The sequence below is a fragment of the Symphalangus syndactylus genome, chromosome 14 (assembly GCF_028878055.3).
Source record: "Symphalangus syndactylus isolate Jambi chromosome 14, NHGRI_mSymSyn1-v2.1_pri, whole genome shotgun sequence".
Lineage (NCBI taxonomy): Eukaryota > Metazoa > Chordata > Mammalia > Primates > Hylobatidae > Symphalangus > Symphalangus syndactylus.
The window spans coordinates 14,967,055-14,979,484 of NC_072436.2; the positions used below are offsets into that span (position 1 = coordinate 14,967,055).

A 12,430-nucleotide genomic window follows, 5' to 3' on the forward strand; every position below is an offset into this window, starting at 1 on the left:
TCACCAGTTGGGGCTTAGAGGCCTGGGTGGCCTGCGGGGCAGGTGCCGTTCCTGCAGAGGTGCGTGGAGGCACAGAGCGCAGCAGGTGCTCCCAGAGCCACCTCTGCCCCTCTCAGGGGTCCGGCCCCATCGTCCCCACGCCTGTGTTTCCTCCTGGAGTGCACAACCCAGCACCGCCCGTTGTGCGTGGAAAGCGCGCTCCCTCTCATGGCCCTTTTCCTCATGCATCCCTGGCAGGTGCCATCGCCCCCCGCCCCCGCTTCTCCAGCACTTACAGCCCCTGAGGGAGCCAGGCGACCCCTCCTGGACTCGTCCCATAGCTCATTAGAAGTTCTGAGAAGCAGCCAGTGAGAAGTCCTTGCCAAAATGTGCTTTGCTTTCTTTTTTAGGAAACAGAGAGAGGTTGGAAGTTTAATTGGCACTGACAGCCAGTCCTTCCCAGAGGCGTTTGCAGGCTGCCGCTTGGGGTGGGGCTGGGCTCTGCCTCACTGGCTGGGTCCCAGATGCCTCAGGGCCTCAGGGCTGTCCCTCCAGGGCCAAGGGACAAGGGCGTGACTCAGTGTCCTGCCAGCCCCTGCCTCTCCCTGGGACTTCTGGGCTCCCCAGGCCTTTGATGCTTCCCTGGATAGAGAGAAAGGCCCCTGCAGCCAGGGAGGGGGATCCCCACAGCCAGGCAGGCAGCAAGAGGGGTCCTGGCGCTGCAGGACAGCAGGGAGGGCGGCTCGGTGCCCCGGTCTTCACCGGGCTGCCTGTGTTTGGCCCTAGGACATCCCCACGGGCGCAGACAGCTGCGTGACGAGTCTGTCCTGTGATTCCCACCGCTCACTCATCGTGGCTGGCCTCGGTGACGGCTCCATCCGTGTCTACGACAGAAGGATGGCGCTCAGCGAATGGTACCTTGGCCCTGTCCTCTCCCTCCCCCAGTGCTGGCAGGGAACCTTCTAGGTGGTAGAGGCTGTGTCACTGCCATTTGGTTGGGTCCAGGTTTTCTCAGTGAGATGCAAAGCTTCCCCAGGAGCCTGCAATGGCTTATTTAGGCCAGTCCTGCTGGGCTCCCCAAAGCCACCCATCCCATCCCACCAAGGCCTATCCCACCGAGGCCCATCCCACAAAGGTCTGCCCCACAGATGTCCACCCCACAGCCTATGGAGGAGCACAGGGGACAGGCCGTGTGGGATGAGCCAGTGGACTGGAAGCAGAGGCTGTCGGGGTGAGGCGGGGCCCTAGCCAGGCACCTGCCACCTCTGAGCTCACCTGAACAGAATACTGCCACTGCCTGCCACCTCCTGGGTCATGCAGCAAGTGTCTGGGGAGGGATGTCTGAGGCACACACACGTGGGCACAGCAGCCCCAGGCACTGCCTCTGCTGAGCACCCCCGTGGGCAGGTGCTGTCCATGTCTGGCAGGGGACAGGGCACATGCGTGGGCATAGCAGCCCTGGGCACCGCCTCCACTGAGCACCCCTGTGGGCAGGTGCTGTCTGGGCCTAGCAGGAGACAGTCCGTCTTGGTCCACGCGGCTCATGCAGCAGAAGTAAATTTCACCCGGCACAGAGCGAGGATTCCCAGAAGGTCCTTGTGCCCCCAGCTTCACCAGCTTTAGGTCTGGGATTCTCATTCCTGACCCTCCAGTCTGCACAGGTCAGGGAGACACAATGAGGAGTTTTGAGGGAAGCAAAGCAAAGGGTGGGCAAGGCCTGGGAGCGCTGCGATGGCCGCCTGGCCCCTGTCTCTGGGCAGCTCCCATGTGGCTCAGACAGTCCTCCAGTGGCCTGACAGTGACCTAGGGCTCAGCCCTGAGCCGTCCTGGGGAGGACACAGGGGTCTCTGCTGGAGCAGGTCACCTGGAGGGGGCTCTGACCCTGCGTGAGCACTAGCCCCTCGTGGGGAGCGGACGGGCAAGGGCCTGCGGACCCGCTGGCACAAGCAGACCTGGGCAGCACCCGGTGCAGACCCCCTGGCACAGGCAGACCTGGGCAGCTCCCGGTGAGAGCCCCGAAGGGTGGGGACGTCCTTCAGGGAAGCCCCACGCTGAGCGCGCCCCCTCTCCTGCAGCCGCGTCATGACGTACCGGGAGCACACAGCCTGGGTGGTGAAGGCCTCCCTGCAGAAGCGCCCCGACGGCCACATCGTGAGCGTGAGGTGAGGAGTGCCGATATTTAGCAGCCGTTCTGCTGTAAAAACATTATTTTCTCGCCATTTAAAATATGTCCTTGGTATTTAAACAGCTGGAAGGGGATGGCATTTCGGGCAGTAATTAACTCCTGCCCTGGAACTGGCCACAAAGGTCAGGCACAGCCCCCAGGGGCGCAGGGGCCATGGCTGCTCCCCTGCTGGGGGACACCTGACCTGCAGGCACTGTGGGAACTTTCCTGGGCGTTCAACTGCGGAGGATTCCGGGGGGAGTTGGGCAGCTGCTCTCCCTCCACGGGCAGGGGTGGCAGCGTGGCAGGGGCAGCACGTCTGCTAGGCACGTGGCATTTGTCTGCACATAAATTCAGTTCTGCCGCTTGGTAAATACAGCACCAAGAGCAGGGAATATTTATTTGCCTATTAAAGGGAGAGCAAAATGTAATTTATGAACGCAAAGCCAGCATTTCTTCAAAGAGATGCTCTTTCCCCCCCTTGTTGGTGATATAAAAACCAAACATAACTCTTGGGATGGATGCCTGCTGGGGGTGGAAGGCAGGAGCCACGGGGCCTCAAAAGGGCCAGGCCATGCCTCGGGCCACAGCCTGCCATCCAGGCTCTGTCTCCCGGGACTGCAGGCCCCGGTTGCATGAAATCTAATCTCTGGCTGGAAATGAAACCAGGAGCTCACAGCCTCCTCCCGCATCTGCGCTCACAGCCTCCTCCCACATCTGCGCTCACAGCCTCCTCCCACATCTGCACTCATGGCCGTTGCTCTAGGCTAGAAAGCTCTGGGCCTTTTCTGGCTCTGGGAGAGCTTGGGGGCAGCCTTGGCCCTGAGACCAGTGTGAATGCATGTCTGGGCCCCGCCTGGGCAGCCCTCACTGGGGACGCTGAGCATCCAGGCAGCTTTTTCCTTGAGCAGTGGGTGTGCAAACAGGCGTGCGACCCCACATACTGGTTCCACCGTCCCCCTGGCCAGGCCCCTCCTGGGGGCTCCAGGAGGAGGTGTCACTGTGACCCTCTCTTGGCAGTGTCAACGGAGATGTGCGCATCTTTGATCCCCGGATGCCCGAGTCGGTGAATGTGCTTCAGATCGTGAAGGGGCTGACGGCCCTGGACATCCACCCCCAGGCGGACCTGATCGCATGGTAGGCACCGCCCACCTCCCTGGCCTGCACCACTCACACACCTCGGGCCTCTGTGCAAACAGGAGGCTCTTGTGTTCCTGCCCCCAGGAGCTGAAGGAGGGCAGGGGAGGATTTCACTGCTGTGGGGACATAAAAACAAAAGATCTCTGCCCGCCACGTCCTCCCTCCCAGGATAAACTCTCAGGGCCCCGCCAGGCCCGAGTCCTCAGTGACAGTGACCAGAGGGTCACACCTGCCCCAAGCCAGCCTGTCCCCGCGGTCTAGCCGGCCTGTCCCCGCGGCCTCGGCATCTGCGCCCATCTTTCTTCCATCCTCAAAGAAGAGGGCAGTGATGCCGGGACCCTTCTCTCCCCACAGTGGCTCTGTCAATCAGTTCACCGCCATCTACAACGGGAGCGGAGAGCTCATCAACAACATCAAGTACTACGACGGCTTCATGGGCCAGCGGGTCGGCGCCATCAGCTGCCTGGCCTTCCACCCGCACTGGGTCAGTGCGGCGGTGGGTGGGGGTCGGGGGCCGGGGGCGGGGGGCGAGGGATGGGAGGCAAGGGGACAAGGCAGCAGGGGTCCTGCCTGGCTACCCCACACCATTGTGGGGCCCATTGGCCACCTAAGGGAGAGACTTGCCCGGGGCCCAGGATCTCCAGGGCCCCTGCCCCACCCTGCACTCACCCCGGAGGCAGAGCCCCAGTCCCGTCACTCCGGGAAGAATTGACACAGTGGCCGGGACAAAGCTCCTGCCCTCAGACCCTGCACTAAAGCCATCCCTGGGGACCTCCAGGAGAGTCGCTTCAGGTGTCCATCCCTGTGCAGCCCTCACCCCGTCCCGTGTGCGGCCCTCACCCCGTCCCCTGTGCGGCCGGCCCTCACCCCGTCCCCCGTGCGGCCGGCCCTCACCCCGTCCCCTGTGCGGCCCTCACCCCATGCCCTCTGCGGCCCTCACCCCGTCCCCTGTGCGGCCGGCCCTCACCCCATCCCCCGTGCGGCCGGCCCTCACCCCGTCCCCTGTGCGGCCCTCACCCCATGCCCTCTGCGGCCCTCACCCCGTCCCCTGTGCAGCCCTCACCCCGTCCCCTGTGCGGCCCTCACCCCGTCCCCTGTGCAGCCCTCACCCCATGCCCTCTGCGGCCCTCACCCCGTCCCGTGTGCGGCCCTCACCCCGTCCCCTGTGCGGCCCTCACCCCGTGCCCTGTGCAGCCCTCACCCCATGCCCTCTGCGGCCCTCACCCCGTCCCGTGTGCGGCCCTCACCCCGTCCCCTGTGCGGCCCTCACCCCGTCCCCTGTGCAGCCCTCACCCCATGCCCTCTGCGGCCCTCACCCCGTCCCGTGTGCGGCCCTCACCCCGTCCCCTGTGCGGCCCTCACCCCGTGCCCTGTGCGGCCCTCACCCCGTCCCCTGTGCGGCCCTCACCCCGTCCCCTGTGCGGCCCTCACCCCGTCCCCTGTGCGGCCCTCACCCCATCCCCTGTGTGGCCGGGCCCCACCTGCACAGCGCTCTGGCCTTGGTTGCAGCGTCCCCACGTGGCTTCAGGCCGTTGTTTCTAGATTAGGATTCTGCCCACCTGCCACCTTGTGTAGTGAGGCTCCAGGCATGCAGCTGTGCTGACATCAGATCCCAGAGCTGCCCCTGTGGGGCAGTCCCGAAAAAAACACGCAGGGCCCGGGGGCAGCTTCACACCCCTCACGGGGTGCACCAGGCATGGGCCCTGCAGAGGACTGGTGGGACCGGCCCAGCATTTCCGGGGCTGAGGTGGGTGCGGGGGTTCCTGAGACCCCGGCAGGAGCTGCCTAAGGATGCACATTGGCCTGCGCCCCCCACCCCGCACAGTGTCTGCCCACACCTGAACCCCTGCTCACCCCTTCTCTCTCCTCGCAGCCTCACCTGGCCGTGGGAAGCAACGACTACTACATCTCTGTGTACTCGGTGGAGAAGCGTGTCAGATAGCGGCATGACCTGGTCCCACCAGGCCACGGCCGCCTGCTGTACATAGTGAAGCCGCCACCCGCCGGGGCACGGGACGTCGGCTGCTGCGGCCCCGCAGTGTGAACGTTGGCTGCTGCCTTAGCTGCTGATGACGGCAGGAGGACCCTGCTACTCGCTTTTGTCTGTCTTCGCTGTCGTGTCCGGAATGTCAGGGAAGGGGAGGGCTCGGGTTGACGGCGGCTTCCCACTGAGCACCAGCATCCAGGTGCACCCGCACGGCCGCAGCGCCTCTGTCCCTCTCCTGTTCTGTGTTTCTCTGAGACGTTGAAAGGGGAAACACCTCATTTTATTTCCATGTAATCAGAGCATTAGCTGCAGAAAAACCCCCAGACAGAGCCCTGGCAGAGAGGCAGGCACTGGGGCTCCTACGGGTCCCTGGGGCAGCTGTCCCCATCAGGCCAAGAGCAAGCGAGAGGCGCTGCCCCAGCCGGGCCCACCACCTCTCACAGTGCACGCAAGCAGGGACATTTCCTAGCCGGCTGGGGGACACTGGAAATTCGGGAAACCAAGAGAGAGGAAGAAGGAGACACCCCTCCAGCTGGCGGGTGTGAAGGAAGCCGCCCAGGGGGCCGGGCTGTCCTTGGCCGCTGGCAGCATCACTGAACAGGAGGAGCGCAGCCCCTCCCCCACAGCCCACCCTCCCCACACCTCCAGGTCTCTAGACTCCAGTTTTGGCCCCTCTCACGCAGAGCTGTCAGCAGGAGCCGCTGTGGCCGTGCACAGGGGAGGCAGGTCCTTGGCAATGTAGCCCCTGCCTTAATCCACGGGGCTCCTTTCCCTCTGAAGGGCTGCTCTTCCCCGCAGGCGCAGGGACAGCAGCCCGGCCTGTGGTCTCCATGCCTGTGCCCGCACACAGGTGTAGCACACGCATGTGCAGGCACCACGGCCGGCACGTGGGGGCACACACATGGAGGCAGCGTGGTCTCCCTGCTCTGTCCACACACGTTCATCACACACAGGTGAGAAGCACTGCCGGGTCCCGGACGGCTCCGGGTGACACCAGCCCTGAGCCGCCCATGCCGATTCGACCTTGGCTTGCAGCTGGGCCTGTGGTGCAGACAGAAGCTGTGTGGACAGTCCCGCCCAGGAGGGGCCACAGGGCGTGTATGAGCAGTTTTGCAAACAGAACACAACCACAATGATGGTATTTTGAAAAGCATTTTTTCCATGTTCATCGGGAATGAGGATTATTGAGAGGTGGAGGAGCCAGGTGGCTTCATTCTGGCGTTAAGAGGCCCATGACCATGGGAGTGAGAGCTGGCTCAGTGAGGCCCGGCTCCCTTGCGGTGTGGCTGGCGGCCTACCGTGGCCAAGAGCATCTTCTGGGTGGATGGAACCCTGCCTGGTCACGTTTGTCCAGAGAAACACCTGGTCCTCAGGGGGCTGAGCTGGAGTCTGAGCTGGGGCTGGCCAGGACGTGACAAGGCAGGACAGAGGCGGCCCCTCCGCTGCTCCTTTTTGGAATGCGAGCTCTCACCAGAAGAAGGTTCCGGCACGAACCCCATCCCCACGTCTGGGCAGAGAGAGCAGGCCAGGTCCGGAAGGTGTAGAGAGTCCTGGCCTCACTCAGCTCACAGGGCATGCCAGGCGGCAACACCAGAATCTTCCAGAAGCCCAGCTCCACCCGCACACACAGCTTCCCATCCAGTCCTTCAACTCGATTCTTACCTAACGCGTTTCTGTTTGTTTTGAGACAAAATCACCACCTGTCAAAAGGCAGGTGGCTCCAGAGGGGTCAAGACCCCCTTGCCCCCACTCCACCCTGGAGCCCACCCCCGTGGGCACCACGTGCCACCTGCACGTGGGCTGTCTTCACAGGTCTGATGCGAAAATTCAATCACGATGTTAACCAGAGCTCGAGAGAGCGCTGGCCTAAAGGTTCATTATCTCTATTTATTTTACCAAATGCGAATTGAGAAAGACTTTGACAAAACACGAAATGGCAATGTGAAGCTAAGAGCAGAGAGCGACAAACAGTAAACGACACCCACAGACTCCGCGGCTGGCGGCTGTGTCTTTAAGGAAAGTGCCCACCCCACCGCAGGGGGGCGTCGATCAGAGAAGAGCTCTGGGGGGTGGGCGGACTTTGCCCAGGTCCCCCCTGCTGTCCCCAGGGCTACCAGCAGCTCTGCGTCCTGGGTGCTCTCCAGGCAGGCACTACAGCCATAGGGGGCCTGGCACGTCGAGGAGTGTGCAAAGGTCTCGGTCCTTGTCTCCTGGGCAGCAGCCTTTCTCCCAGGCAGTGCTCCCAGCCCTGTGGCACAGACCCCACATCAGGGAGCATACTGTGTGGCAAGAGTCGTCTTGTGACGTAGGCCAGACACGTTTCTTTCTCTTTAAAATGACAGTTATCCTCTCACCGTTAGAGGCCCCATTCAAGTCTGCATTGAAATCTGGGCCACGTCAGAGTTCCTGGGGGAGAAGCCGCTTCCCCGCTTCTCCCCACTTCTGGAGGTCCCCAGTCTTCTTGGCTCGTGTTCCCTTCCTCCACTTCAGGGCCTCTGACCCACGCCCCCTGTCATTTCTCCTCCTCAGGCCACAAGTGTTTCTAGGCCTAGGGGCCGTGCCCCCCTCGGGCTGTGCGGGTCTTTAGTGCTAATCATATCTGCACATCCCTCTGGCTAACTCTTTTTGGGTTTGCTTTTTGTTTTGAGATGGAGTCTCACGCTGTCACCCAGGCTGGAGTGCAGTGGTGCGATCTTGGCTCACCTCAACCTCCGCCTCCTTGGTTCAAGCGATTCTCCTGCCTCAGCCTCTTGAGTGACTGGGATTACAGGTGCGTGCCACCACACCAGGCTAATTTTTATATTTTTAGTGGAGATGGGGTTCTGCCATGTTGGCCAGGCTGGTTTCAAACTTTTGACCTCGGGTGATCCACCTGCCTCAGCCTCCCAGCGTGAGCCACCACGCCTGTCCCCATCTGGCCAATTCTTGAAAGGCTCCTGTTTCCAGATCACACTCTGCTCTGCAGGCCATGGCCTGTCCCTTGAGCTTCTTCCCAAGCAGGAAGGTCTGTGCAGGGATTGGGAGCCGGGGAGAATGTTCTGGAAGCCACAGCAGAGGCAACAGGCCTGGGCACAGTCTTGCAGGGCGAGTGGGAGGCAAGGGTCCGTGGGGATGGTCATGTCAGCCAGCCTGCGCCACCTCAGGGGCCTGACTTCCTGGAGAGCTTGGGAACAGGCTCTCGTACCCCCGGCCCCTCTCACCTGCTGACCAGAAATTGGGTCTAGGGCACTGAGTAACTTGCCTAAAGCCCTGCCTGTTGGGTGGTGGCAGTGACTGGGGTCCTAACCCCACCCCAAGGCCATGTGCGGAGACCTTTGCTCCACCCCTCGGGCAGGGGGGTGTGTTGGGGCTGGGGGAGCCACGCACTCAGGACCTGCAGGTGCTGCTTGTGCAAGCCCCGCCCCGCCCCGCCCCACCCTGGAGCAGGCCGGTGGGAGTGGCAGCTTGGGACTCGGATGCACCAGGGTGATACGCAGAGCCACCAGCCCCACTGCGCATGCCGAGGGGGCGCCTGCTACCCGCTGGGCCCCCACCCACCACGGCCTCATCACCAAGGCTCGTGGCTCCTCAAGGACGTCCCCTCTCGCTCAGCGCTGCACTGAATGTCCCTTCAGGGCTTTCCTCGTGTTCACGTCATTCCTTGTTCAGGATAGATTCTGGCACCCGCTGCAGCCTGGGCCCTCCTCACTGAGCCCGACTTGCCTGCCTCCCTCCTCCACTTTTTTTTTTCTTTTTTTGACAGGGTCTCACTGTCACCCAGGCTAGAGTGCAGGGGTGTGATCATGGCCATTGCAGCTTTGACCTAGGCTCAAGCAATCCTCCCACCTCAGCCTCCTGAGTAGCTGGGACCACAGGCATGCGCCACCACACTCGGCTAATTTTTGTTTACTTTTTGTAGAGACAGGACTCGGTCTCACTTTGTGGCCCAGGCTGGCTTCGAACTCTGGATTCAGGGGATCCTGGTGCCTCGGCTTCCCAAAGCTCTGGGATTGCAGGCGTGAGCCCCACGCTGGCCCCTCCTCCACTTTTAAGGACCCTGTGATTACACTGGGCCCCCCGGGATGCTCCAGGGTCACCGTCCTAGTTTAAAGTCAGCTGATCCAACCTTCTTTTCATCTGCAACCTGGATCCCCCAAGCCAGGTAGTCACAGGCTCCCACTAGGATGTGGACATCGTTAGGATGTGGACATCGTTAGGGGATTCTATGCTGCCAACCAACCCCTGTCTGCAAGCCAAAGACCATCCCACCAGGTAGAGCCCACGAACACTCAGGGGTCTTGGGCAGGAGGTGGGTGGACACAGGGCGGGAAGGAGATGCTCAGTGGGGTTGGGGGAAGCACTGGCCCCAATGGGTCTCCCAGATCTCGGGGCCAAGGCATGGGGAGCTGGCACCATGTCCGGGTCCTTGGGGCTGTTGGTAAACAAGTGGATCCCCCATGACACAGCAGCTGCTCCCAAGCCCCAGCCGGGGCCGGAACGCAGGGCACGAACAGTTGCCATGGAATCCTGGAATCCCGCGCTGAGTTGCAGTTTGTTACAGGCAAGGACGCCCGGCACTCACGCAGCTGTGCCGGGCGGGCTCCTGTTGAGAAAGTCATATTTTTCCCATTAGCATCAGTTTTTCTGTCACCGAGATGAGTACAAATCGAGTTCTCGTAAGCATGGGGATGGGCACACGGCAGAAGCCAGCCTTGGGAGGCGAGGGCTGAGCCAGGTCCACACCTGTCCCTGCCACTGCCGGACCCCGCGTGGCCATGGTGAAGGGGCCAGGCCTGGTGACGCCATGCAGAGGAATGCTCGGCCTTCCGGCGAGGGGCCGGTGAGGGCCAGGGGTGGCCACAGGGGCTGTCCTGTGCCCATGGGAGCGCCAGCCACTGAGGCTGCCTCTCATGGGGGCTCCTGCTCAGCATGGCTCTGCTGGGTGAGACTGCAGGCACCTGCCAGATGGGCAGCTGTGGCCTCCAACACACGTCTGTGCCTGGCCCCCTTCCAGGGGTCTCGGCAGATAGCCCTCAGGAGGCGGCCGAGCAATTGGCATCTGGGGGTCTGTGTCTCAGATTGAGTTACCGGGTGGTCCAGAGCCCACACGTCCCCAGACGGGACAGAGCCTCAGAGTCAGGCACAGACCAGGAAGGAACCCTTGAAGGACACAGGGCGGGCGGGGAGGCCAGGGCAGGGGCCGAGCAGGACCTCCCACATCTGCCTGCGGAAGCCCCTGCACCTGGGCCTGCAGGTGTATTTGGAGACAGGGCCTTTGCACGGGTGAGTATGGTGACATGAGGTCACCGGGGTGGCCCTAATGCAATAGGACTGGTGTCCTTATGAGAAGGAAGATTCGGACACAGCTGTGCACAGAGGGACGGCCACACGAGGACACAGCCTACCTGCCAGGGAGAGTGGTCCCGGAAGAAGATAGCCCAGAGGCCCTTCTGCCTCCAAGTCCAGCCTCCAGACAGGGCGGGTGGAGAGGGAATACAGGCCTACCGCTCAGGCTGCTGGGCCCACGGTGGTTTGCTAGGTGGCCCTGGGACACTGGCGCCACTGTGGCACCTCCAAGCCCCAGCCTGTACCTCACCTTAACATGGGGACGGTTACTGCAGGCATGAGTGCTGTGAGCACCAAACAAGACCACAGAAGCTTCCAGAACGGCACTGGCACCAGGAGGCACCTGATGGACACTGTTCGAGGTCACCTGAGGACTTCTCCACAACTGCAGGTGCCACAGGGCTTCGGAGCTGGGAATAACACAGTTCTTTGCCACAGCTCAGCCTATGCCAAGTCCCAGGGCCGCACAGTACCCGCCTGGACCATCAGAGGAGAGCAGACCCTGAGCTGGGCCCGGTCACCTGGTGCCACCCAGCTGAGGCCACATCCTGTCGGTGGCTCCCGAGCTGGAGGAGGAAGAGCCCCACCGCGTGGGCCCTGCCTGTCCTTCCCCCGCCTCCACCCTCCACCTTGGGAAGGAGCCTCACTGCGGCTGTCGGGGCAGCTTCCCTGCCCATCCCATCCTCCCCTCCCGTGCCCACCCCGTCCACCTGACTGCCGCCACCTCTGCATAATGAGCTAGGGGTCCCTCCTCCTCAGCCCCACAGTCCCCGTGCTGGCCCTGCCATCCCAGGGGCAGGAGCAGCCACAGGGCTCCTGGGGCTCTGAGGTTCCATCTGCTGTTGTGTGACCCAGGCACCAGTGTCCACGGAACACAGGACGAGAGTTACACACCCAGCCCCGCCACACCACTGTGAGGCAGAGAAGGCATGGCGTGCCCTGCCGCCTGGTGGAGGGCTGCGACCATGGAAGGTGCTGGATGCACCTACTCTGCCCTGCTGCCTGGAAGGGGGGGTCTCTGCTCCCCAGGGCCAGGGGGCCATGAGTTCACCTCTGTCATCAGTGTCAGCACGACAAACCCCCCTGGTGCCGCTCACAGCAGGATCCCACATCCCAGGCCAGCCCCCTCTGCCACACCACCCACCTCACAGCCAGAGGTGGGAACAGCAACTCGGGAGAACTGGGGGTGCCGTGACCACCGGGTCCCTGAGGCTTATGGAGGAGAGCGAGGCGAGGAGAACCTTGGAGCTGGGCCCTGACTTGGGAACCAAGCACTCGCCCTTTGCAGCTGCGGAGCCGTCCTGATGGGCAGGCGGGGGCGGGGTCGCTGTGTAGCTGTGCAGGGAGTGCTCTAAGTGGGGGTCTGTCACCAGCTCCCAAGCTCGTGGGTTCTCCCAAGATTCTTGTGGCGCATGATTCATTGTCCTTCTTAACAGCATCGCTGAAAGGAGAAAAGGCCCTTTGGAAATGGGTCACAGTCCCTGGACGTGTCTCTTGGAGCACAGGCCCCTCAGTTCCCACCTGGCAAATCAGGCTTCATGTCCCCAAGACAGGGCCAGGCAGCCCATGCGCTCCACCCCCTCCCCCGCCAGCCTGCACGTCCTCCCCCATCGTCCATGCAGCCCCTGAGACGCCCGCTGTCCCCGGCCCTGGGTCCTGATGTGGCAAGAAAGGAAGTTCAGGACCCCCCACCTCCCACCTCAAAAAAAAAAAAAAGGGAGGAGAGTGGCCACCCCGAGGCTCTGCAGGGAAGAAGGTGACAGAGGCCAACAACCACAATCAAAGGCAAAGTGGGACCCATGTGGGTGGTTTTTGGGTTTTTTTATTTTTTTGAG

The 12,430-nt window shown here is 62.5% G+C and overlaps 1 protein-coding gene and 1 pseudogene across 8 annotated transcripts in view; one reads left to right on the forward strand and one right to left on the reverse strand.

Moving 5' to 3' along the window:
• The window catches only part of RPTOR (regulatory associated protein of MTOR complex 1), a 420,015-nt gene extending 412,756 nt beyond the window's left edge, over positions 1-7,259 (forward strand). For all 8 annotated transcript variants that reach the window (XM_055241781.2, XM_055241783.2, XM_055241782.2 and 5 more), the window contains 5 exons: positions 766-893; positions 2,055-2,141; positions 3,164-3,280; positions 3,638-3,767; positions 5,157-7,259. In XM_055241781.2, the coding sequence (XP_055097756.1) occupies positions 766-893; positions 2,055-2,141; positions 3,164-3,280; positions 3,638-3,767; positions 5,157-5,225 (531 nt within the window). In that variant the 3' untranslated portion in view covers positions 5,226-7,259. The remainder of the gene's footprint in view (positions 1-765; positions 894-2,054; positions 2,142-3,163; positions 3,281-3,637; positions 3,768-5,156) is intronic.
• A 1,321-nt stretch (positions 7,260-8,580) lies between these two features.
• Positions 8,581-12,163, reverse strand: LOC129462101 (uncharacterized; annotated as a pseudogene).
• Positions 12,164-12,430: the final 267 nt, after the last annotated feature.